The sequence below is a fragment of the Pantherophis guttatus genome, chromosome 1, assembly GCF_059756535.1.
Source record: "Pantherophis guttatus breed Tessera chromosome 1, ASM5975653v1, whole genome shotgun sequence".
In the NCBI taxonomy this organism is placed as follows: domain Eukaryota; kingdom Metazoa; phylum Chordata; class Lepidosauria; order Squamata; family Colubridae; genus Pantherophis; species Pantherophis guttatus.
Window position 1 is genome coordinate 344,796,988 of NC_142063.1, and position 27,331 is coordinate 344,824,318.

The 27,331-nt window shown below is 44.2% G+C and overlaps 1 protein-coding gene across 4 annotated transcripts in view; it reads left to right on the forward strand.

Annotated features, from left to right (window-relative positions):
* The window catches only part of TLCD3A (TLC domain containing 3A), a 38,897-nt gene that overhangs the window by 5,386 nt on the left and 6,180 nt on the right, over positions 1-27,331 (forward strand). For 3 of the 4 annotated variants that reach the window (XM_060693254.2, XM_060693256.2, XM_087883460.1), the window contains exons 2-4: positions 11,368-11,451; positions 22,705-22,918; positions 26,110-26,205. In XM_060693254.2, coding sequence (XP_060549237.1) covers positions 11,368-11,451; positions 22,705-22,918; positions 26,110-26,205 — 394 coding nt within the window. The remainder of the gene's footprint in view (positions 1-11,367; positions 11,452-22,704; positions 22,919-26,109; positions 26,206-27,331) is intronic. The other variant, XM_060693255.2, reaches the window with a different exon arrangement.

Sequence of the window (27,331 nt, forward strand, 5' to 3'; positions counted from 1 at the left end):
GTGGGGGGCCCCAGGGATTTTTGCTACTGGTTCTCTGAACCACCCGCCGCCATCGCTACCGGATCGGGCGATCCGGTCTGAACTGGGAGTATTTCATCCCTGGAACCGACTGAATGCCACCTCTGGACTTGCCTTATGACCATTATGGCTGGGCTCCATTGCGATCTTAACTCATAGGATACCTGTATTCCGGTGTTGGCGCAAATGCTTGCCATTCGCCGGCGTCCAGTGTCATCCAGTTAGTCCTCGACTTATGACCGCAACGGAGCCCCAAATGTCTGCTGCTAAGCGAGACGGTGGTTAGGTGAGTTCTGCTCCTTTTTTACGACCTTCCTTGCCACAGTTGTTAAGCGAATCACGGCCGTCATTAAGTTAGGAACACCGTTGTTAAGCGAATCTGGCTTGACTTTGTTCGTCAGAAGGTCGCCAAAAAAGGGAAATCGCTGCAACCGTCCTAAGTACGTGCCAGTTGCCAAGTGTCCGAATTTCGATCGTGTTGCTGCAACGGTCGTAAGGGTGAAAAACGGTCATGGGCCCTTTTTTTTTTCCAGTGTTTCGAACGGTCACTAAATGAAAAGTTGTAAGTCAAGGACTACCTACTGAAAACGCTGCCCTAGGAATAGAAGACCCAAGTTCAAATCCTCCTCACTTTTTGACGTTTAATGCCTTGGGGGGGGCAGTTGTTGTCTGTCAGCGCAACCTCGCAGGAACGTTGTAAGAGATATTCCGAGAAGAATACGCTGGGGGCCCGGATGTTTGCTCGTGGAAGTAAAGCTTTAGGGCCAAGGAATTTGAAACCCGTGGTATCTTTTTTGCCCTTGAGGTGAGGTGCGCCCTGGATTAATGCAAGGAAATAAGTTGTGTTGTTGTGCACCCACAGGGAGGGAGGCGCCCCTTGACAATTAGTGTGACAATCACTGGTGTCTACCTCCTCCCAAGAGAGAATGTGTCAACTTTAGTCTGTGACTAACCAGATCTAATTGAGTAACACCTAGATTGGGACAGACCAAACCGCCGAGAAGAATGAACAAGGAATTTCCCTCTCTTCAGATCTCTCACCTTGAAGTTATTGCTCCTCACTGAGATCTAGCTGCTTGACGCGTCGGGCTGTTTCTCCCAGCCGCAAATGAGCCATCCGCTTAAGAGAGGCTCGGAAGAACATTTGGGATAGAACGATGTCGCACATCGGGAAATGTACCCGATAGTCCTTGATTGACGACGATTCGTTTAGTGACTGTTTGAAGTTACAACGGCACTGAAAAAAGGGACTTGCGTTTCACACAACCATTGCAACATCCCCATGGTCATGTGATCAGAATTCAGGCGCTGGGCAAGGGGCACGGACTTATGACGGTTGCAATCTCCCGGGGTCATGTGATCAAGGGGGTGGTGATTCAGCTGGTTCGGATCGGTTCAGGCAAAGCGGTAAAGGCGACTCAGCCAGTTCGGACCGGTTCGGGCGAAGCGGTAGAGGCGACCTGCCCTGGCGCTATGCTGTTCTATTTAGCTATCCACGGAAGGCATCCATGCACATTTTTGATGCGCGGCGAACTGATGGTAAAACCCACTTCTGCATGCGATCATCTTTTGTGACCTTCTGACAATGGGGAAGCCCGATTCGCTGAATGACTGCACGGTTCACTTAACAACGGCGGTGGTTGTGGTCTTAAGTCGAGGACTACCCCGTAACTGGTGGGGGGGTGTCGTTTCCCAGCTGCTTAAGGTGAGATACAGCACCTGAATCCTTTTGATCAAGGGGCTTCAGCCTTAGAGCCCCAGCAGTGCACAATTTTGGATTTTGGGTTGTCTTTTTCGTTTGTGCGGAAAAAAATTTCCAGTCCTCAAACTTACGACCACAATTCCCGTGGCTAAGCGAAACAGTAGATAAGTGATTTCGGCCCCATTTTACGACTTTCCTTTCCACGGTTGCTAAGTGAATCGCTGGAGGTGTTTTTTTTGTTTTTGTTTTTAATTTGATTTATATGCTGCCCTTCTCCGGAGACTCAGGGCGGCTTACAATGCGTTAAGCAATAGCCTTCATCCTTTTGTATATTTATACAAAGTCAGCTTATTGGCCCCACAAACTGGGTCCTCAATTTACCTACCTTAGAAAGGATGGAAGGCTGAGTCAACCTTGAGCCTAATTTTCTCCCTCTTTTATAGAAGATTTTTAATTTTAAAATATCTTTTAGTATTTTATATATTCAATTTTAAAATTGGTTTTAAATAGTTTGGGGTTTTAAATTTGTTCGGGGCCAAAATTATTTAATTTGATTTTATTCTACTTTTTTTTTTTTTTTTAATTTGATTTATATGCCGCCCTTCTCCGGAGACTCAGGGCGGCTTACAGTGCGTTAAGCAATAGCCTTCATACTTTTGTATATTTATACAAAGTCAGCTTATTGCCCCCACAAACTGGGTCCTCATTTAACCTACCTTAGAAAGGATGGAAGGCTGAGTCGACCTTGAGCCTGGGGAGATTCGAACCTGCAGTAATTGCAGGCAGCTGTGTTAATAACAGGGTGCTTTAAACCACTGTAGTACCAAGGCTCTTTTAAATTTTGTACGTATGTGTTTTATTGTTTGGCTGTGCACCGCCCTGAATCCTTCGGGAGTAGGGCGGTATAGAAATCAAATAAAAGAAAAGAAAGAAAAGAGCCTGGTGAGATTCGAACTTACAGTAATTGCAGACAGCTGGTGTTAATCAGAATGTTAAGGCTTCCCCGTTGATTTTGCTTGGGAGAGGGTCACGAAACGTGATTACATGACCCCGTCGTAAATATGAACCAGTTGCCAAGCATCTGAATTTTGATCTCGTGCGTACGGGGTCAACGCAATGGTCGAAAATGTGCTATCTCTTCGAACAGTCACTAAACAAACTGTCGTAACTTGAGAACTATCTGTATTTTATGCGCCGCTGGTTTGCGTCCAAAGAAAATGCCAATTCAGGATTCCTACATATTATGCTGCTTTGGGGGTTCATACTAGAACACCCACTGGCCTCAGACTGAATGTACGAGTCGTTCTCGATTAGTGACCACAATTGGGACTTGCAATTTGGTTGTTAAGTGGAGCAATTGTTAAGTGAAACCATGCCTGGTCTTATGATCTAACAAGTGGTCCTCACTTAACAATGCCCATTTGAACTTGCAACAGCACTGAACGATAGGATTGTTATCCGTGAATTTCCTGCCTGCTTCCCATATGCAAAGGCAATGGGGAAGCCAGCGGGAAGTCAGAAGTCATGTTATAAATAGGACATCTTTGTTTAATAGCAGTAACCAGGACTGCTGGAACTGCTCTTGCGCTATACGACCTTACTGTTTAGTGACAGAAATTTCACTCCTAATTACCATTATTAAACCAGGATTGCCTATACTTCAGCTGTACAGACCCGCAAAGTTTATAAGTGCCAGGATTGATTGCAAAGTTACTTTTTAAAATCGCTGTTATAGGTGTGAAAGATCGCTAAACAAGGGCTATAATACTTCAGGGGTGAAATGTTCCTGGTTCGGACCGGATCACACGATCCGGTAGCGATGGCGGTGGGTGATAGCAAAAATCCCTGCCTCTCCCACACCCATGCCCAGCTGAGCCGCGCGATCATCAGAGGCTTTTGTTTTTTTTACTTTTAAAAGCATTTTTTTCGGCCGAAGAGGTTGTAGAAAAAATGCTTTTAAAAGTTTAAAAAAAAAAAAAAAAGCCTCTGACGATCAGGCAACGCAGCTGGGATCGTCAGAGGCTTTTCAAAGCATTTTTTTACAACCTCTTCTGCCGAATGCTTTGAAAAAACCTCTGACGATCCCAGCTGAGCCACGCGATCATCAGAAGCTTTTTTTTTTACTTTTAAAAGCATTTTTTCGTCGGAAGAGGTAAAAAAAAATGCTTTTAAAAGTAAAAAAAAAAAAAAACCCTCTGATGATCGTGTGGCTCAGCTGGGCATGGTGGTGGTGGGGGGGGCGCAGGGATTTTTGCTACCGGTTCTCCGAACCACCCGCCACCATCGCTACCGGATCAGGCGATCCGGTTCGAACCGGGAGCATTTTACCCCTGGCCACACAGCTGTTAAGCGAATCCGGCTTCCCCACTGACTTGGCTTGTCAGAAGGTCGCAAAAGGGGATCACGTGACTATCCCCCCCCCGGGACACTGAAACCGTCATAAAAAGGAGTCTGTTGCCAAGTGTTTGAATTTTAACCGCATGATCCTGGGGATGTTGCAACGGTTGTAAGTATGAAAAAGGCACGTATTTGAGGCCGGGCACATGCTCTCACATTTGCGAACCGGTAGGGAAAGTAAGCGAATACTGATCATAAATCACGTTTTTCAGCGCCATTGTCGCTTCGGACGGTCGCTAAACAAACGGTTGTAAGTCGAGGACTACGTGTATTCCTTAATATTGAAGGAGGTTAGTCGGAGGGCGTTTTTGTTTTACAAAACAACCAAACAACCAGAAAAAACCTTATTAAGGGAAGAATTATCTCGCTTTTGGGACAAAAGGTTTCCGAGACCAGTTTGCAAAAATCAGTAGCATAAAGAGAGTGTGATTGTCGGGTTTTGCAGATGGGAAAAAATACGACACGCGAGGTAAAACACACAGGGAGGGAGAAGGAAAAAAGCAGGCTTAACACACACACATATCCCAGAGGTGGAATTCAGCCGGTTCACACCGGTTCAAGCGAACCGGTAATAGTGACCTGCGGGTGAGGCCACCCGTCCGAGCGCAAATCCCGTCCTATATCATTGTGTTTTTGACGCTGCACACATGCGCGGCCGGCACGTGTGAGCGAATTGCCGTGTTGTTCGATGCTGCATGGATGTGTAGATGGCATGTGCAAGCGAATTGCCGTGGTGCACATGCACATTTCCGGTGCTGGGTGAACCGGTAGCTACAGTATGTGAATTTCTGCAAAAATTCCCCACTGGATTTCGGTTTAAAAGCAGGGGGAAATTTAGTCACCGCCAGACCTCAAAAAATATTCATAGAATTGCTTCACTTCCTTCTCCCCTGCTGACTTTGGGGTGGATTCGGTTAACCAGGACGAAAAAAAGAAAAGAAAAGAAAAGAAAAGAAAAGAAAAGAAAGGAAAGGAAAGGAAAGGAAAGGAAAGGAAAAGAAAGAAGAAAAGAAAAGAAAAGAAAAGAAAAGAAAAGAAGAGAAAAGAAGAAAAGAAAAGAAAGGAAAGGAAAGGAAAGAAGAAAAGGAAAGGAAAGGAAAGGAAAAGAAAAGAAGAAAAGAAAGGAAAGGAAAGGAAAGGAAAGGAAAAAAGAAAAGAAAAGAAAAGAAAAGAAAAGAAGGAAAGGAAAGGAAAGAGAAAAGAAAAGAAAAGAAAAGAAAAGAAAAGAAAAGAAAAGAAAAGCACACAAAAAATAAACCCCTCCAGTTAAATACTACTACTTATGTGAGGTCTGGAGACAAATGACTTTCCATCATCGTTGCTCCGCGCTGCCGTCGATATTTGGAGGTAGACTGCTCCTGAGGCTGGAGGCTCTACGGTAGAGCCGACAAGGTTTTTTTTTCCTCCCCACTCCTTGCCGTCAGGAGCAATACGTCTGATTCCTGGAAATGGCATTTTTTAAAATAAACCCCCCCCCCCAAAAAAATTTTTTGTGTGTCCCTCTCTTTTTGCTTACATTTTGGGGTGCCTTCTTTGATCTGCCCGACGAGACCTCTCCCCGGAAAAGAGAGGAGTAAACCTGGAGGAAGGAATGTCTAAAAAACGCTGGAGGCCCTTGTGCAAATTTGGACACAGAGTAGATTAAGAGTAGGATGAAAGGAAAGCCAAAGTTATTGATTTAAGGATATTTACACGGCGATCCGGACACGGCGACCTTGCCGGATTCAACTGGGAGTTATTTCTGGTACGGCGTTTCTTGTCCTCCAATACCTGCCCTCCTTTTCCCAGTTGAAAAACCCACACCTGAGATACACCTGGTTCCTGGCTTCATCTCCAAAAAAATAAAGCTTTTGGCCTATGAGTATTGGACAATTTCGGTCGTAAATCACGGCAGTCATTAAGTGGGTCATCACAAATCCCATTCTTCTGCAGTTGTTAAGCGAGCCCATTGTTTGCTATGGGGCGTTATTTCAATAAAGGAGAATATTTGTGGCTCAGGGGTCCTGGGTGCTCTTTAAACTTGGTGGTTTTCTTGAAGACGTTTCGTGACCCAGCTAGGGAACATCATCAGTGCCAGAAGGGAGCGGGGATTGCAGAGAGGAGAAAGGGGGGAGGTAAAAGTGGTGGTGGGGGAGGACTGTGGGGTCCTTGGCGCTCTCTGAGCTTGCTTGTTTTCTTACAGATGTTTCATGACCCAATTAGCAGCGGTGAAATCTAAAATTTGTTACTACCGGTTCTGTGGGTGTGGCTTGGTGGCGGTGGGGGTAATGTGACTGGGTAGGCGTGGCCAATTTTTTTTTTTTACTTTTAAAACCATTTTTTCGACAACTTCTTCGGCGAAGAGGTTGTAAATAAATGCTTTCAAAAGGCTCTGACGATCCCAGCTGAGTTGCCTGATCTTCAGAGGCTTTTTTTCTTTTAAATGCCTCTGACGATCCCAGTGAGTTGCCTGATCGTCAGAGGCTTTTTTTTCTTTTAAAAGCCTCTGACGATCCCAGCTGAGTTGCCTGATCGTCAGAGGCTTTTTTTCTTTTAAAAGCCTCTGACGATCCCAGTGAGTTGCCTGATCGGCAGAGGCTTTTTTTCTTTTAAATGCCTCTGACGATCCCAGCTGAGTTGCCTGATCGTCAGAGGCTTTTTTTTCTTTTAAAAGCCTCTGACGATCCCAGCTGAGTTGCCTGATCTTCAGAGGCTTTTTTCTTTTAAAAGCCTCTGACGATCCCAGCTGAGTTGCCTGATCGTCAGAGGCTTTTTTTCTTTTAAATGCCTCTGACGATCCCAGCTGAGTTGCCTGATCGTCAGAGGCTTTTTTTTCTTTTAAAAGCCTCTGACGATCCCAGCTGAGTTGCCTGATCTTCAGAGGCTTTTTTCTTTTAAAAGCCTCTGACGATCCCAGTGAGTTGCCTGATCGGCAGAGGCTTTTTTTCTTTTAAAAGCCTCTGACGATCCCAGTGAGTTGCCTGATCGGCAGAGGCTTTTTTTCTTTTAAAAGCCTCTGACGATCCCAGCTGAGTTGCCTGATCGTCAGAGGCTTTTTTTCTTTTAAAAGCCTCTGACGATCCCAGTGAGTTGCCTGATCGGCAGAGGCTTTTTTTCTTTTAAATGCCTCTGACGATCCCAGCTGAGTTGCCTGATCGTCAGAGGCTTTTTTTTCTTTTAAAAGCCTCTGACGATCCCAGCTGAGTTGCCTGATCTTCAGAGGCTTTTTTCTTTTAAATGCCTCTGATGATCCCAGCTGAGTTGCCTGATCGGCAGAGGCTTTTTTTCTTTTAAATGCCTCTGACGATCCCAGCTGAGTTGCCTGATCGGCAGAGGCTTTTTTTCTTTTAAATGCCTCTGAATATCAGGCAACTCAGCTTAGATCGTCAGAGGCTTTTAAAAGAAAAAAAGGTGCAATGCCACCAACTGCCCTAAATGCTGGTTTACGCTGATTGCCGAGTGCCTAAAATGTGGCCATACGAACACGGGTAAAGCAAGGGGGAAACTTTGAATCAGGATCATAAGTAACTTTTTCAGGGTTGGTTGTAACTTCCAAACGGTTGTAACGCAAGGAGGACCTGTACTTTTGAGAGATCTCCTTCAAATAGGCCGTTCTTGACTTACAAAATCGTTTAGCGACCGTTCGAAGTTACAATGGCGCTGAAAAAAACAGACTTGTGACCATTTTTCGCACTTACAGCATTCCCGTAGTCGCGTGACCATAAATTCAGTCGCTTGGCAACTGAATCATATTTATGATGGTTGCAGTGTCCCCGGGGGGGGGGGGGGGGCGGGAGAGACTCATGTGATCCCCTTTTGCGACCTTCCAACAAGCAGAGTCAACGGGGGGTGGGGGGAGAGCCAGATTCGTTTAACAACGGTGTGACTGACTTCACACCCGCAGTGATTCGTTTAACGCCTGTGGCAAGAGAAGGTCGTAAAACGGGACAAGACCTCACTCAATCATTGTCTCGCTCAGCCATGGAAATTTGGGGGCTCGGCTGTGGTCGTAAGTCGAGGACTGCCTCTGCCATGTGAATTTTAGACGTGATTTGCAATTTTTAAGCTGTTTTTTTTTCTTTCTTCTTTCCTTGCTCTTTTTAATGTTTGGGGCGCGGGAAAGGGAAGGATTTGGGGATTTAAGGCCTTTGAAACTCAGCGGCGTGAAGTCGAAAGTGGGTCGCCTGACAAAGACAGGCTGTGTTGCTTTCCTTGAATAAACGGGCTCAGCCAACTGCAGATCCCCCCTCGAATGAAGGAGGAGTTGGAAGGGTTCTCTTGAGGTCATCTAGCCCATCCCCGCTCCTGGGGAGGACCTTCCTTTTTCCTCTCTGGGTTTTTATTTTTCCTCTGTCACCTTCATTTTGCATTTCTTGCATTCTGGCTTGTTTTGGAAATACGTTTAACCATTTGTAAATAAATGGCTGGGGGATTCTGGGAGTAGAAGTCCAGCTCTCTTAAAGCATACTGGCTGGGGAATTCTGGGGGTTGAAGGCAGTGGTGAAATCCAATTTTTTTTTTACTACCTGTGGGCGTGGCTTGGTGGGCGTGGTGGGGCTTAGTGGGCGTGGCAGGAGAAGGATACTGCAAAATCTCCATTCCCACCCCACTCCTGGGGGAAGGATATTGCAAAATCTCCATTCCCACCCCACTCTGGGGCCAGCCAGAGGTGGTATTTGCCGGTTCTCCGAACTATTCAAAATTTCCACTACCAGTTCTCCAGAACCTGTCAGAACCTGCTGGATTTCACCCCACCTTAAAGCAGGCTTGGGGAATTCTGGGAGTTGAAGTCCCCCCATCTTAAAGCATGCTGAATGGGGAATTCTGGGAGTGGAAGTCCCCCCATCTTAAAGCATGCTGAATGGGGAATTCTGGGAGTGGGAGTCCCCCCATCTTAAAGCATGCTGAATGGGGAATTCTGGGAGTGGAAGTCCACCCATCTTAAAGCATGCTGAATGGGGAATTCTGGGAGTTGAAGTCCCCCCATCTTAAAGCATGCTGAATGGGGAATTCTGGGAGTTGAAGTCCCCCCATCTTAAAGCATGCTGAATGGGGAATTCTGGGAGTTGAAGGCCACCCCTCTTAAACCAGACACACTGGGGAATTCTGGGAGTGGAAGTCCACCCATCTTAAAGCAGGCTGGCTGGGGGATTTTGGCAATTGAGATCCACCCAGCTTAAAGTGAATTCTATCTTGTATGGCACCAGTGGTATCAATGGCTAGAAAAGAAAATCAGTACAAATATAAATGAAAGAAAATAGGGTAGAAAAAATAAAACCGGAAATAAATAAATTAAGAGGAGATGCAAGATTATTTCCAATCTAAAACATCCAAATTGACAAAGTATTACTTATATATTAACTTATAAAGCAATATACATTCTGATGATGATCAAAACATATATGTAAAGCTTGGTGTGGGTAGGTTGGTGGTGGGAACTTGTTTGTCTTTGTAATGTCTTTGTATTTTTTGTATTGTCTTTATATCTCTGTTTAAAACTCAATAAAAAAAAAAGAGATCCACCCAGCTTAAACCTGCCAAGATTTAGAAACACCGTCCTAAAATATTGCGACAGATCTGTATTTATCCCATCCTCAAATCTGACCAGTGAGAAACAAAGTCCATCTCCTGACTGGGTCACTGGTCCTTCTGTCAATTTGCCTCAAATTGACCTTGATCTTGTGATTTTTTTCCCCCCTCCGAATATTCCCTCAGAATCTGCCTCAAATGCTTATTTCGGACGGAAACCAAGTTATACTCAAGCTGAGGAAAACATGATTCTGTCCTTACTGGTTCTTGCGGTAGCCGGCCAGATACAAAAACACAAACAGAGCTTATTTTTCTTCTGGTTATGTTAATTTTGTTTTCTATTTTGTGATTTAGAGGGTTTGGTGATTTACTCATTCATCCACGTGCATTCTTTTGTTACATAAATAAAATGTGGTAGCTTTCCCTGTTAATTGATATGGAGAGGTAGAGTGGTCATGCAGATGGAGGCTCTCTGGATGTTTTTTTTAAACATCTGGCAGGCTTTGTCAGTCACCCAGTCGTCTTTTCATGACTGAGGTGGAACTAGAACTAGAACTCACCTTCTCCTGGTGATTGGCCCAAAGTCACCCAGCCAGCTTTCATGCCAATCCAATCTCTAACGCAAAACTTTATTGACTACATCATATCGGAACAGATGAGGGCAAAACCAGATCTAGCTAATTCCCACGCAGACCCACATAGCTAAAAGTTCAGGTCCTCCTTCCCCCTATAAGACCAGGTCACATTGTCCAATGAAGTTTCTTGGTATTGTTATGAGAAAGTCTGGTAAAGTCTTGGTAAACCCCTGCTGAAGTGTCCTTGGTTCCCATGGCTGGCATCGTGACATCCGGAACCAAATTTCTATCTACCCCTTCCCCTTTCCTCCCCCCATAGTTTGTTGGCAAGCTGAGAAGAGATATCTAAAGCGTCTTTTGAAGCTTGATATCTGCTGGCTGAAGAATTCTGGGAGTTGAAGTCCCCCCAATTTAAAGGATGCTGGCTTGGGGATTCTGGGAGTTGGAGTCCACCCATGTTAAAGCATGCTTGCTGGGGGATTCTGGGAGTCAAAGTCCACCCCTCTTAAAGCATGCTGGCTGGGGGATTCTGGGAAGGGACATCTACCTCTCTTAAAGCAGGCTGGCTGGGGAATTCTGGGAGTGGAAGTCCACCCATCTTCAAGCATGCTGGCTGGGGAATTCTGGGAGTTGGAGTCCACCCATCTTCAAGCGTGCTGGTTGGGGAATTCTGGGAGTTGAAGTCCACCCATTTTCAAGCATGCTGGCTGGGGAATTCTGGGAGTTGGATTCCACCCCTCTTAAGGCATGCTGGCTGGGGGATTCTGGGAGTGGAAGTCCACCCATCCCAACACATGCTGGCTGGGGGATTCTGGGAGTCGACGTCCACCCCTCTTAAAGCATGCTGGCTGGGGGATTCTGGGAGTCGAAGTCCACCCCTCTTAAAGCATGCTGGCTGGGGGATTCTGGGAGTTGGAGTCCACCCCTCAGTTGCCAAGTGTGAAAAATACTGCTCCAGATAACTCTAGCCTGCTATCCTATCTTCTCTTCTCTTCCTTTTTTCTGTGAACTAAGCATACCCAGTTCGTTTAACCCTACACCCTATGTCCGTTGCAAGTTTCCGTTCGTTTCCCTCCAGAAATATTTCATATTTTTGCCTGTCTACTTCCCCTCTTCCCTCTCGGTCACGTCCCTTATTCTGACTTTAATTTTTCTTTCTTCCTCCAGGCTGGTCTCTTCCGTCCAAGCTATCATGGCCACCCTCTCCGGCCTGGTTGTCATTTTCAGCTGCAAAGATGTGGTACACGGCAGGTAATGAAAAATGGGGCCTTTGCAGAAAGAGAGAGAGAGAGAAAAAAAACCCCCCAGGCATCTGAAATCCTGCTTGGACTTTGGACAGGATACTCACCTGCCAAGATAGGACATTACAAAATCAGATGGGATGTTCAGACAGGTGGCAGGATGACACCAGGTACCCTCAAGGCCGTAAATGGGTAATAATTAGCCATTTATGGCTAAAGCCAGAGCCCCAATTTCAAAATACCTTTACTTGCAGGAAGATCTTGATTTTCCACCACGATTGAGCCCACAACGTCTTGTCGCTTAGCGAGACAATCGCAAAGTGACTTTTGCCCCATTTTACGACCTTTCCCACCACGGTTGTTAAGCGAGTCACTGCAGTTGTTGAGTGAGCCAGGCGGTTGTTAAGTGAATCAGGCTTCCGGGTTGACTTGGCTTGTCACCCCAGGGACACTGCAACCGTCATAAATATGAGTCAGTGGCCAAGCGTCTGAATTTCGATCACGTGTCCACGGGGACTCTGCAACGGTCGTAAGTGTGAAAAACGGTCATAGGTCACTTTTTGCAATGCCATTGTGACTGAATGGTCACTAAAGGGATGCTTGTAATTTGAGGACTACCTGTATTTATTTATTTATCAAACTATGTCACCCATCCAGGGGTGAAATGCTACCGGTTTGAGGCGGTTCGCCCGAACCGGTAGTAAAAAAAATGCTTTAAAAAGTTCCCACGATCGCCGGCACAGCTGAACTTTTTTTTTTTTTTTTTACTTTTTTTAGCATTTTTTTACTACTCGTTCGGGCAATAGGTAGTAAAAAAATGCTAAAAAAAAATAAAAAATGATTCCGACAATCAGCTGTGACAATCAGCTGTTGTGTGCAATCCTCGGAACTTTTTTTTACTTATCAAAGCATTTTTTACTACCTATTAGGGGTCCGGTTTTGCTCCCAGAAGGGGTGATGTGAAAGAAAGAAAGAAGGAAAGAGAGAGAGAGAAAGAAAGAGAGAGAGAGAGAGAGAGAGAGAGAGAGGGAGGCACTAGACGCAGCTTCAGAGGATACCTTGAAAGAGCACAGCAATCAATCCAGAGCTGGAAGGGACGCGAAGGTCATCTAGTCCAACCCGCTGGTCCAGTGAGTTTCTGTCTTTTGAAACCCTCCAGTCACATGACTACATAGCCACTGCTACCCAGTCACATGATCCCACCACCACCAAGCCACGCCCACAGAACCGGTAGGAAAAAAAATTAGATTTCACCACTGCACCCATCTCACCAAAGGTGGCTTACAGACATTGAATAAATTGCAAAAGAAAACATTGAAACAATAGAGTTATTAAATTGAAAAATTTGGTTCAGTGTGTATACTCTGGAAAGAGTGCAGAGAAGAGCAACCAAGAGGATGAGGGGACTGGAGGCTAAAACATATGAAAAACGGATGCAGGAACTGGGTATGTCTAGTTTAATGACGAGAAGGACTAGGGGAGACATGATAGCAGTCTTCCAATATCTCAGGGGCTGCCCCAAAGAAGAGGGAGTCAAGCTATTCTCCAAAGCACCTGAAGGCAGGACAAAAGCAACGGATGGAAACTAAGGAGAGAAGCAACTTAGAACTAAGGAGAAATTTCCTGACAGTCAGAACAATTAACCAATGGAACTACTTGCCTCCAGAAGTTGTGAATGCTCCAACACTGGGAGTTTTTAAGAAGAGACTGGACAGCCATTTGTCTGAAACGGGGTAGGGTTTCCTGCCTGAGCAGGGGGCTGGACTAGAAGACCTCCCAGGTCCCTTCCCAACGCTTGTTATTCTGACCCACACGCAGCTGGCTTTGTTCTGCAAACAAACCTTCACATTTTGTGCATCGCTCGCAAAAAAAGAGCAACGTTGGCGTGTGCAGAGTTCGCAAGCGGCTTCTGGCAGGGCTATTTGAGGGCAGCTGATAGCATCAAGGAAAGAGTGCGCGATGACCACAGGGCAGGCATTTTTAGCAGCTGAGTGGAAAATTATGCCGGGTCTAAGCTCACAAAGAAAAGAAATCGGTCTTTTGGATGCGATTCGGATCACCAACCCGATCAGTGGTTTTATATATATATATATTGTATGACACAGGGGTGGGTTCTACTTTCCTTTACTACCAGTTTGCGATGGTTTAATACTCTGACCATGTTAGCAGATGGCTGACGAAAGCTTAGTAGAATAAAATTGTAATTATTTTAGTTCCGGAGTTCGCAGAATGTCTGCTTCTTTCTTTACAAATATACCTGGAACTCGTATTTTTAGAATAGTTTGTAATATATTTAATATATACTTGTATATATTTAGTACATACCTCTGTATGTGTGTGTCTGCGTAGACCGGTATATACTAAATACTGAATAAACTATTCAGTTTATCATACACACGCACGTGTGTATATATATATTCCAGGTATATTAGTAAAGAAAGAAGCAGACATCCTGCGAGCTCCGGAACTTAAAATTTTAAAAGAATTAAAATTTTATTTTACTAAGCTTTCGTCAGCCATCTGCTGTCATCGTCAGAGTATTAAGCTACCATTACAGAGATCTCTGCCTTTATATGCCATTAATCAATTTGGCCCTTGCATGTGTAAAGGCAGAAATCTCTGTAATGGTAGTTTAATACCCTGACGATGTCAGCAGATGGCTGATGAAAGCTTAGTTAAATAAAATTTTAATTCTTTTAAAATTTTAAGTTCCGGAGCTCGCAGGATGTCTGCTTCTTTCTTTTTGTATATGTATGTGTATATATGTGTGTGTGTGTGTGTGTGTGTGTAACAGTTTATTTAGTATGTATCTATGTATGTGTGTATGCATGTATGTAAACAGTTTATTTAGTATTTAAGATAAATCACATAGTCACATTGATTTATTTACATTCAGATGCTTGATAATGTGTTCATATGTATGACGGTTGCAGTGTCATAGGGTCATATGATCCTGGGGTGAAATGCTACCGGTTTGCATCGGTTCGGGCGAATCGGTAGTGATAAAATCTACCGGTTCGGCGAACTGGTAGTAAAAAAAGCTACTGGTTCATCTGAAGCGGTATTTCCGACCATCAGCTGTGCCGCGTGATTTATATTCGCTAGGAAGCAGGAAATCCTGCTTTCCAGCAAATCTAAATCGCGCGGCACAGCTGTTCCCCCGCATCACTGTTCTACTTATCTTGTTAAGCCTCCTTTTTCTGCACGAAGCGCGCGTTTGGCACGTACTGTGCATGGATGTGCAGCATGTGTTTGGCGTGCACTGCGCCTGCATGTACGCACTGTGCTTTTGGCGCACACCACATGCACCGGTGGCAATCCGCGGAGGATTTGACCACTGATATGATCCCCTTTTGTGACCTACTGACCAGCCAAGTCAACGGGGAAGCCAGATTCATTAACAACAGTGTTACTAACTTAACAGCTGTAGTGATTCACTTAATGACCGTGGCAAAAAAAAGTTGTAAAACGAGGCAACACTCACTTAACAAATGTCTTACTTCGCAACATAAATCTTGGGGACTCAGTTCTGGTTGTAAGTTGAGGACTACGTAGTAGTTAGGTGTAGCCCTGGTCTCACCACCGTTCATTTTGTGACCATTCAAAGTTGCAACAGCACCGTGCCATTGTAACTTTGAACGGTCACTAAACGAATCCTTTGAATGTTGAAGAATACCTGTACCTCCAGTCTAATAAAGAGAAGTATTAGGGGGTGACATGATAACAGCATTCCAATATCTCAGGGGCTGCCCCAAAGAAGAGGGAGTCAAGCTATTCTCCAAAGCACCTGAGGGTAGAACAAGAAGCGATGGATGGAAATTAATCAAGGAGAGAAACAACTTGGAACTAAGGAGAAATTTCCTGACAGTGAGAACAATTAGCCAGTGGAACTACTTGCCACCAGAAATTGTGAATGCTCCAACACTGGACATTTTTAAGAAGAGACTGGACAGCCGTTTGTCTGAAGTGGTGTAGGGTTTCCTGCCTAAGCAGGGGGTTGGACTAGAAGACCTCCAAGGTCCCTTCCAACTCTGTTATTCTCTTAAGGACTAGGGGTAACATGATAACGGTCTTCCAATATTTGAGGAAGAAGAGGGGGTTAAGCTATTCTCCAAAGCACCAGAAGGCAGGAAAAAGACGCAACGGATGGAAAATAATCAACCTGGAACTAAGGAGAAATTCCCTGACAGTGAGAACAATTAACCAGTGGAACTCCTTGCCTCCAGAAATTGTTGGTGCTCCATCACTGGCTTTTAAGAAGAGACTGGATAACCATTTGTCTGGAAACGGTATATTGAACAGAAGGATGTAGGAGACGGACCAGACTGGGCCCGAAGGACGGGGGGGTCATATATGTGATCTTTTACCAGGGGGTTGGTCTAGAAGACCTCTAAGGTCCCTCTCTAGCCCTATTTTCCATGTTGTAAGAGTCTTCTATTCCCGGATTAAATTTGAAAAAGTTCCAGAAGGTTCCAAAAGGACAGAGAGGGTGGATTTGTCAGCTCTTCCCGTCCCCCCCACTTTTTTTTTCTGGGTTTGAAAATGGGCTAGTTGTAGGTTTTGAATTAACTTTTTGGAGATTTTAACCTGGAGGAAAAGAGGTCAGGCAAACAAGAAACTTGCCAAATCATGGAAACGGTTTCAGAATAATCATTTCTGTTGAAATGTTGAAACTGTAAAGTGTTTGGCAAAGGAGGCGAATGTAACGTCATCCAGAGTGGTGCTTAAATATTTGCGAATCTCTTTTTTTTTTCAACATTTCCCCATCCACACGACCTCTTAGATTAAGGTGACCAGATTTTAACATTAGTAAAGAGGGACACCGTTGTGGGCGTGGCTTGGAGGTCATGTGACTGGGTGGGTGTGGCTAGCTGGTCATGTGAGCGGGTGGCCATGGCTATGTGTATAGGGACTAGTCCGAGGGCTGAAAAAAATCATTTCTTACAGGTCCTCGCACTTTTGACTGGTCCTCACACTTATGACCATCCTCACATTTATGCCCGTGCAGCATTCTTAACAACCATGTCACTCATTTCACAACTGCTTCTCTTCACCATGGTGATAAAATAGGGCAAAAAACGTAAAATGTGAGGACAGTCGTAAGTTTGAGGACTGGTCAAAATGCGAGGACCAGTCAAAAATAACTTTTTCAGCCCTCTGAGTAGTCCATATGCACAAAAGGACTAATCAGAGGGTTGAAAAAAGTCATTTCTTACAGGTCCTCGCACTTTTGACTGGTCCTCACACTTATGACCATCCTCACATTTATGCCCGTGCAGCATTCTTAACAACCATGTCACTCATTTCACAACTGCTTCTCTTCACCATGGTGATAAGATAGGGCAAAAAACATAAAATGTGAGGACAGTCGTAAGTTTGAGGACTGGTCAAAAGTGTGAGGAACAGTCAAAAATAACCTTTTCAGCCCTCTGAGTAGTCCATATGCACAAAAGGATACAGCAATAGAGAGGGATGAAGGAAGGGAAGGGAAATTAGAGTAGGAGTGAGGGTAAGAGAGGGAGGAAGAGAGGAGGAGAAGGAGAAAGGAAGAGGAAGTAGGGAGGAGAAGAAGAAGAGGGAGGAAGAGAGGAGGAGAAGGAGAAAGGAAGAGGAAGTAGGGAGGAGAAGAAGAAGAGGGAGGAAGAGAAAGTAAGAAGGAAAGAAAAAAGAGAGGTAGGTTTGAGGAGAAAAATTGCTGTACAATAAAAAAGATGAAAGGAAAGAAAGCCAACCCCAAACAAATATAAAGATATGAAGATAAAGAATGAATTGTTAAACTTTAAAGAATAAAAGAGAACAAATATGAATAAATAGCAATTATTAGAAACACACATACAAACATACAATATATTTTCTTTGAACAGAATATTTGGCCTGTTCACAAATTTAAACAGTGTTTAGTCATTTCAATTAAATTTACAATTTCTATATTTCCTTTTTGCCATATTTATTCCTCATCTATTTTTTTTTAAAAAAACCAATATTACCCTTCATCCTCATCTCTAATCTTAATCAAATTCAATTTTTCCCTTCTATTCTATATTATACCCCTTCCCATTGTCATCTATTTTTATATCCATCCTCACATTGGTTAATTATATAATTATGTAATACAGTTGTTTAATACAAATTCAACATTTTAATATAGATCAATTAGTTATATAACTACCTTTTTTGTATATTAATCAATATGAACATGAATATTCCAATTATTTCCATGCAATCCAATTTCTTACAAATCAATTAATTATATTTACCAATAATAATAAACCAAATAATTTCCCCCATATATTCCTCCAAACCACAACTTAACCATTTCTGCTTTCAACACAATATACAATTAATAATATCTCAATTATTACAATTCCCTAGTTAAATAGAGCTTTTTTTCTTTTGTGTTTTAAAATCTCGAACTCTCCTCTTTTGCCCTAAATTTCCCATTGTTTGCAGTTTTGCACCTACCTTTTTTGGTGAGGAAAAAGAAAAAGAAATCTCTCTCTGCCTCATTTTGTCACGTTGCAGCCATTTACTTTCGCTTTCGCTTTTCAGCATAGCTAGGGAGAAAAAAATCTGCTCCAGGAACAGAGCCCTGCGCAAATCAGCTGAGAGCAAATCAGCTGAGAGTGGGGAAGCCGAGCTAATCGGTCTACTCATTTGTTTTCTTTTAACACTGATCACCTGTAGGGCAGCCCTTTGAAGCCCCGAGGCAAGAGTTTAAACAGTTTTTTTTCCCTCTAGCCATCAGCTGGGACTCAGGAGGCAGAATGAAAAATCGGGACTTTTTTAAAACGCTGCGGGACGCGGGACAAATTGCTAAAAATCGGGACTGTCCCGCCTAAAGCGGGACATCTGGTCACCTTATATGTGAGCCCTTCTCCAGACGAGGCCTAAAATGAGATTTTTTTTAAAAAAAAGTCAAGGAAACAAATGAGTCAACCACAATACATGTAGCTGTCAGGGTTCCCGACGGTAGGTTCCCAAGTGAAGCCAGCTCTGACCCTACGTAATTTACGCCCCAGTCATGACCCTGTTTCCCCGCCCCCCCGCTCCTCCTCCCAGGCTGTGTCATCAATCACATTCGCCAACGGAGCAATTTCGAGGGTTGTAGAGGTCACTCCCCTCCGGCTGCTGAAGGTAATCCTGGGATACAGCCTTGAGAGAGATACGTCTGGAATGTGCATCTGTCTTTGGTTGCCCTGCCATTTCGCTGGTTTCCCATCCACCTTCGCCTATGGCAACTCGAGAGCAGGCCAAGGATGATTTGCGAGTTGGCAGTAGTCCTCAACTTATGACCACAATGGAACCCAAACTTTCTGTTGCCAAGCAAGATAGTGGTAGAATTGAGTTGTGATTCCTTTTATGAACTTTCTTGCTGGACTTGTTAAGTGGATCACCACAGTTATTAAGTGGCTTCCCCATTGGCTTTATCTTGTCCGAAGGTCGCAAAAGGGGATCACACAACCCCGGGATTCCGTAATCGTCATAAATACAAGTCGACTGCTTAAGCGGCCCAATTTTGATCATGTGACCATGAGGATGGTGAAATGGTCATAAGTGTGAAAAAAACAGTCATAAGTCATGATGACAGATGATGTTACTACCTGTACTGTACAGGTAGTCCTCGACTTACAACCACTCGTTTAGTGACCATTCAAATAACGGCGATGACAAAAGTCACAACCGATTTTCATATTTACGGCCGTTGTAACATCTCCATGGTGATGCAATCCAAATTTGGACGCCTGACAGCTGGTTCCTATTTATGACGCTTCCAGGATCCCGAGATCACGTGATCCCCTTTTTACGACCTCCTGACAAGCAAAGTCAAGGGGAAGCCAGATTCACTTAACAACCTTGTGACCAATTTAACGTCTGCAGTGATTCACTTAACACTTAAGCGCGGCGAGACAGGTCGTAAAACGGGGGCAAAACCCATCTAAGAAACGTCTTGCTTAACGATGGAAATTTGGGGCTCCGTTGCGGCCGTAAGGGGAGGACTCCCTGTACTTAAATCTACCCGCAGCCGATGCATGTCAGGACAGTCATGAATTTGGCATGTGAAAAGCTTGCCAAGGAAATTTCATTTTGGGAACATCGTCCCCCAGATTTATGTAGATACTTGATGTTCTGAAAAAGTATTTTGTGTGTCTGATTAAATATTTTGGTTACATTTCCGTCTACCCCACCTTGCTGCTTCTATTAATAGGAGAGATCGCTTAGAAAAGGGAAACCGGCGAAGCTTGTATCCGGCTGGGTCTAATTCAGAAAAAAAAAAAGAAAAACTGGAATATCGAGATCTATCCTGATCTGTGGATTAACGATTGGGCAGCTCTTATGCCGAGCATGTTAATAATATTTGCCTTAATGGGAGGTGTAGGAGATCTTAATATATTGGAACCTGATACCTTTTGGATTTTGAATTCGGCTCATTCCTCCTTGGTGACAGGTAGTCCTCGATTTACGACCACAGTGGACTTACGACCACATTTCTGTTGCTAAGAGAAACGCTTGTTGCTAAGTGAAACACTTCTGCCCCATTTTGTGACCTTTCAGTGTTACAAGGACACTGAGAAAAGTGACTTGTGACCTTTTTTTCACACTTACGACCGTTGCAACATGATCAAAATTCAGAACGCTTGGCAACCGACTCATATTTATGACAGTCGCAGTGCCCCGGGGTCATGCGATCCCCTTTTGCGACCTTCTGACAAGCAAAGTCAATGGGGAAATTAGATTCACTTAACAACTTGTGTGAGGTAACTTAACAACGGCAGTGATTCACGTAACAGCTCTGGCAAGAATGGTCGTAAAGTAAGGCAAAACTCACATAACCGTCTTGGTTACCGACGGTAATTTGGGGCTCAATTGTTGTAAGCTGAGGACTATCTGTAAAAGGAATACTACAGTCACATTCTGTGGCAGGGGTGGAGAACGATGGCCCCTTTATGACTTGTGGACTTAAACTCCCAGAATTCCTGGGCCAGCATGGGGAATGATGGCCCCTTTATGACTTGTGGACTTCAACTCCCAGAATTCCTGAGCCAGCATTAACATTGGTTGGCTCAGGAATTCTGGGAGTTGAAGTCCAAAAGTCATAAAGGGGCCATCATTCCCCATGCTGGCCCAGGAATTCTGGGAGTTTAAGTCCAAAAGTCATAAAAGGGCCATCATTGGTTTGGTAGAGTAGCTTTATGTAAAATGATGTTACTTCCTAAATTTAACTTTTTATTCGAGATGCTTCCGATTTTTTTAACCAAGAAGGACATTGAAGTATATCAAAAAAAATTAGATAAATTTTGTAATGGGGATACAAAACCAAGACTGATTAAGAAAATGTGGTATCAGAACCAAAAACAAGGTGGTTTAGGAATTCCAAAATTATTAAACTATTATAGAGCATTTAATATAAAAACAGTAGTAAAAATTTTAAAAGGAGATGTTAAACTTTGGGGTAATTTGGAAATGAAGGAAATAAAGAAGTTTGGTTACAAATGGTTTTTGGAAAATTTTAAAGGTAAGGTTAAAATTTGTAATTATTGGTTAAATAGTTTTTTTTTTTTTTTTTTAATTTGATTTATATGCCGCCCTTCTCCGGAGACTCAGGGCGGCTTACAATGTGCTCAGCAATAGCCTTCATACTTTTGTATATTTATACGAAGTCAGCTTATTGCCCCCATAACTGGGTCCTCAATTTACCTACCTTAGAAAGGATGGAAGGCTGAGTCAACCTTGAGCCTTGGAGAGATTCGAACCAGCAGAAATTTTAGTTTGACTAAAAATTGGGACAGAGTAGCAAAAACATTAATACCAGACGCATTGTATTTAGGTAAACTGAAAGAGAATTGCCCAATGAAATTAAATAGTAACAGAGAGAGGAATATAATAGAAGAGAAAGTGGAAACAATTGTTCCCCATGCTGGCTCATGAATTGTGGGAGTTGAAGTCCAAAAGTCATAAAACGGCCATCGTTCCCCATCCTTCGTCTATGGGTTAATATATATAAACATTTAGAACTTAATCATCGTGAAATGGAAGAAAGCATCCCTGCATGTTTAAATATATTAGGATAAAGAATGAATTATTAAATATTAAAAGTTAATATATATGATTAAAAATGGAGAAAATAGAATTTGAGGGCGAAAGAAGATACCGTTTATAGAAATAAGAATAGAAATATTAATTACTACATATCCAAAATTTAATCTTACATAAAATATATCAGTTATATCATCATTTAAGTATTTTGACATTTCCTTACATATCACCATTTTTTGTTATCTACCCAGTGGTAAAATAAATCCCATATCAAATAATATTGTTTTTCTTCCCGCTCTCTTATTTCAAATGTCAATTTGCTCATTTCGGCACAGTCCAACATTTTCCTAATAATTTCTTCATCCGAAGGTATCATTTCTTCTTTCCAATTTTTAGCACGTAGTAATACTTGCCTTGATAGTACAGTGGTTTAAAGCACCCTGTTATTAACACAGCTGCCTGCAATTACTGCAGGTTCAAATCTTACCAGGCTCAAGGTTGACTCAGCCTTCCATCCTTTCTAAGGTAGGTTAAATGAGAACCCAGTTTGTGGGGGCAATAAGCTGACTTTGTATAAATATATAAAAAGTATGAAGGCTATTGCTTAACGCATTGTAAGCCACCCTGAGTCTCTGGAGAAGGGCGGCATATAAATCAAATTAATATATATATATGTAGGTCTTTGGTTAGAAAACACACACACACACACACACACACACACACACACACACACACACACACACATATATATATATATATATATATATATATATATATATATATATATATATATAATGAAAAGAGGAGAGGGCACCAGGCATGCAACCCGACCGATGTACTATCTGTACTTGATTGAATGAATGATGTCTTATTTTTTTTACTTTTTATTTTTTTTTTGTTTTAAAATAAAATAAAAATGATTTGGGAAAAAAAAAGAATAGAAATATTAAAAGTTTGATTAACAATATGGAAAAAGAACACTTTGGCAGAAATTGTAAGTAAGTAAAATATATTTGGATATGATAAGTTGTATATGATATGATAAGGTCAATACTCTGTTTCATAAAATATGTGGGTGTGTTATTAGGGGGGGAAAAAAAACCAATAAAACTTGATTAAAAAAAAAAAGAACTTAGTCATCGTATGTTACATTACATGTATGAATGACATGAAGGAGTGAGGCTTGACCCAATCTAGTCGCCCTTAACGTTCTTCTCTCCCGCAACAGACACTGGATCGCCAGGGAGTATGTCTGGATCGTGGTGTCATACATGACCTATGATATCTACGTCATGTATCTTTGCCACTGGCACAAGACTCAAGACAAAGGGCCAGCAGACGGGAAGAACTTCTGGGAGAACCTCCGAAGCTTTCTTCAGAAGGAACGGCTGATGGTCACCCACCACCTCTTCATCCTCCTCGTCTTAACGCCGGTCGCTGTGGTGAGGCCACCTCCTGAGGGCCAAAGGGTGCTCAAGCTATAGGTCTGATGTGGCCATCCGTGTTCTTGTGAGGGAAGTCCATGGAAAACAACGTGATTCCTAGTTGTTGTTGTTGTTTTTTTTAAAAAAAATCTAAACACAGTTAGTCCTCGACTTACGACCACAATTGAGCCCCCAACTTTCTGCCGTTAAGTGAGACACTTGTGAAGTGAGCTTTTGCCCATTTTTACGACCTTTCTTGCCACAGTTGTTAAGCGAATTGGGCTTTCCCTATTGACTTTGCTTGTCAGAAGGTCGCAAAAGGGGAACATGTGACCCGCCCAAGGATGCTGCAACGGTCATAAATATGAGTCAGTTGCCAAACATCTGAATTTTCATCACGTGACCATGGGGAGGCCGTCATGGTCTCAAGTGTGAAAACTGGTCAGAAGTCACTTTTTTTCCATGCTGTTGTAACTTCAAACGGTCGCTAAATGAACTGTTGTAAGTCGAAGGCTACCTGTGGAGTCAGTCCTTGACTTACGACCGCAATTGCGACTGGGATTTTGGTCACTAAGTGACGTGGTCGTTAAGCGAGTCATCCCATGATCATTTTTTTTCACGAATGTTTTGCCGTGGCCATTGAGCAAATTGGCGTGGTCGTTAAGCGAATCCGACGTCCCCGTGGATTTGGCTTGTCGGAAGGTTGCAAAAGGGAATGACTTGACTCCCAGGGACACTGCAACCGTTATAAATATGAAACCAGTTGCCAAGCCTCTGAATTTTGATCGCGTGACCATGTGAATGCTGCCATGGTCATAAGTGCGAAAAACTGTCATAACGCACGTTTTTCAGTGCCATTCAGAGGTGAAATGCTCCCGGTTCGGACTGATCTGGTAGTGATGGCGGCGGATGGTTCGGAGAACCAGTAGCAAAAATCCCTGCCCCCCCCACCCCCCCGCATGCCCAGCTGAGCCGCAGGATCATCAGAGGCTTTTTTTTTTTACTTTTAAAAGCATTTTTTCTACAACCTCTTCGGCTGAAAAAATGCTTTTAAAAGTTAAAAAAAAAAAAAAGCCTCTGATGATCGCGCGGCTCAGCTGGGATCGTCAGAGGCTTTAAAAAGCATTTTTTTTTCTGCAACCTCTTGGCCGAAGAGGTGGTTAAAAAAAATGCTTTGAAAAGCCTCTGACGATCCCAGCTGAGTTGCCTGATCGGCCGAGAGGCTTTTCAAAGCATTAGAAAAAATGCTTTGAAAAGTTTAAAAAAAAAAAAAAAAGTTGGCCACGCCCACCCAGTCACATTACACCCCCCCAAGCCACGCCCACAGAACCGGTAGCAACAAATTTTACATTTCACCCCCGGTCGCTAAATGAATGGTTGTAAATCGAGGACTGCCTGCCGTTTTCTTTGAAATTAATTCATTACGACGAACCTGGAATCCTTAAATCCATTAAAGACTCCCGCACGAGATCGATACGAGATCGTCTCAAAACAGATCAGACAACACCTGGATGGACAGATGTTTCCAAAGCTCTCGGTTTTTTTTTGAAATGCTCGGGAAATGCGGCCCAACCACTTCTCTAATGCTGCAGGCGGACATTCCACCTGTGAAGCTTGCGTTCTCCCGATGGACATCAAAGGCACGTCCGGTTCGCCTTGGGGTTTTTTTTGGGAGGGCGTTGTGTAATCTTTTGCCGGATCAAGGCCAGCCTTCCCTGGCACGCACAAGTCTCGGGGCTCCTTGATAAGACGATCCGGCGTCTCTCTGTGCCCCATCGGTGGGTTTTTCAAGATCCGACAGGTAATCCTGGGTTTGATTCCCGGCCAAGTTTTTTTTCTTGGGTTCCTGAGCCGGGAATTGAGCCACCTTCCTTTGGCCGCGAAGGTCGTGGTTGCGCCAAGGCTGCTAAATAGCTGTGCCGCCTATGAGTGTGTCTGGGCACCCGTGTGCCCACGGGGTCAGGGAACCCAAAAAGGGCTCACAGGCCTTGAAGCTAGTTGGGAGGTGAGGCTGAAAAACATTTTGCATCCCATCCGTGGCTCTAAAACATCCTTCCCCCTGGACCCTCCCTCTCTCTCTCTCTCTCTCCCTCTCTCTTCCACTCTCTCTTTCACTCTCTCCCTCGCTCACACTTTCTCCCTCCTTTCCCCTCTTTCTCACTCTCCCCCATTCTTCCTCTCTCTCTTCCTCTCTCTTTTCCTCTCCCTCCTTTTCTCCCTCTCCCTCCCTCCCCCTCTCCCTCCCTCTCCCTTCCTTCCTCTCTCCCTCCCTCTTCCCCTTTCTCACTCCCCCATTTTTTCCTCTCTCTCTTCCTCTCTCTTTTCCTCTCCCTCCTTTTCTCCCTCCCTCCTTCTTCTCTCCCTCTCTCCCTCTCCCTCCCTTCCCCTCTCCCTCCCTTCCTCTCTCCCTCCCTCTTCCTCTCTTTCTCACTGTCCCCCATTCTTCCTCTCTCTCTTCCTCTCTCTCCCTCCTTCTTCTCTCCCTCCCTCTCTCCCTCTCCCTCCCTCTCTCCCTCCCTCTCTTCCCCTCTCTTTCTCACTCCCCCCTTTTTCTCTCCCTTTTCGTCTCCCTCCCTCCTTCTCTCCCTCCCTCCTTCTTTTCTCCCTCTCTCCCTACCCCTCCCTCCCCTCTCCCTCCTTCTCCCTCCCTTCCTCTCTCCCTCCCTCTCTTTCTCACTCTCCCATTCTTCCTCTCTCTCTTCCTCTCCCCCCTCCTTCTCTCCCTCCCTCCTTCTTCTCTCCCTCTCCGCCTTCCCCATTCTTCCTCTCTCCCCCTTCCTTTCTCTCTCTCTTCCTCTCCCTATCTCCCGACCTCTCTTCCCCTTTCTCACTCTCCCCTATTCTTCCTTTCTCCCTCCCCCATTCTTCCTCCCTCCCTCTCCCCCCCTCTCCCATCTCTTCATCTTTCTCTCTCTTTCCCTCTGTCCCTCTCTTCCTCTCTCTTTCCCTCCTTCCCCCTCTTCCTCTTTCTGTCTCCACCTCATCCTCTCCCACTCCCTCTCTTCCCCTCTTCCTTTTTCTCTCTCCTTCTTCCCTTCTCTTTCTCACTCTCCCCGTTCTTCCTCTCTCTCCCTCTCTCTCCCTTCTCTTCTTCCCTCCCTCTTCCTCTCTCCCTCCCTCCTTCCCCCCTCCCTCCCCTCTCCCCTCTCCCTCCCTTCCTCTCCACTCTTCCTCTTTCTCCCTCCCTCCCTCCCTCTCTTTCTCTACAGCATCTGCGAGGTGAACTCGGAGATTTTTTCGTGGGCTGCATCTTCACTGCTGAGCTCAGCACCCCATTTGTATCCCTGGGGAAGATCCTGATGCAGGTGAGCATGTCAGACCTGAGACCTCCCTATATTATTATTATTATTATTATTATTATTATTATTATTATTATTATTATTATTATTATTATTATTTAGCCTCGGTGGTGCAGCGGACTAAAGTGCTGTTAAGTGCTAGCACTTAGCTGCCAGCTGCCTGCAATTAGTGCAAGTTTGAATCTCACCAGGCTCAAGGTTGACTCAGCCTTCCATCCTTTCGATGTAGGTAAACTGAGGACCCAGATTGTGGGGGCAATAAGCCGACTTTGGGGGGGCCGAAAGCCCTAATAAGCAGGTATATACAAAAAAGTATGCAGGCTACTGCTATAATGCATTGTAAGCTGCCCTGAGTCTACGGAGAAGGGCGGCCTATAAATTGGATAAATAAATAAATAAATAGATAAATAATGATGATGATGATGATGATGAACTTTAGATGCCGCCCATCTCACCTCGCAAAGCGACTCTGGGCGCCTTTCAGTTAGAATGCTAAATCCTGGTAGTCCTTGACTTTCGGCCCCAAATTTCCTTTCCTAAGCAAGGCAGCTGTTAAGTGAGCTTCGCCTCGTATTACGACCTTTTTTTCCCCCCCCCCCGTGGTTGTTAAGCGAATTGCTGCAGTTGTTAAGTGAATCATGCAATCATTTAGGGAAATCTGGCTTCCGCCGTTGCAGGGGTGTCAAACTCGATTTCATTGAGGGCCACATCAGGGTTTTGTTTGACCTCAGCACATTGTGTGGGCGTGGCCAGAGTGGGCATGGTCCCATTTCCCGCACGCAGCCCCCCCCCCTCCGAGCTCCATTTTTGCTGGCAGAGGGCTGCAGGAGGCTATCCTGGTTGAAAACAGAGCCTGGGAGGGTCACGTGTGACAGCCTAGCGGGCCATGACCAGGGGTGAAATGTTCCCGGTTCGGACCGGATCACCTGATCCGGTAGCGATGGTAGCGGGTGGTTCAGAGAACCGGTAGCAAAAATCCCTGCGCCTCCTCCCCATGCCCAGCTGAGCCGCACGATCATCAGAGGCTTTTTTTTTTTTTACTTTTCAAAGCATTTTTTCTACAACCTCTTCCAATGAAAAAATGCTTTTAAAAGTAAAAAACAAAACAAAAAAAACCCAGCCTCTGATGATC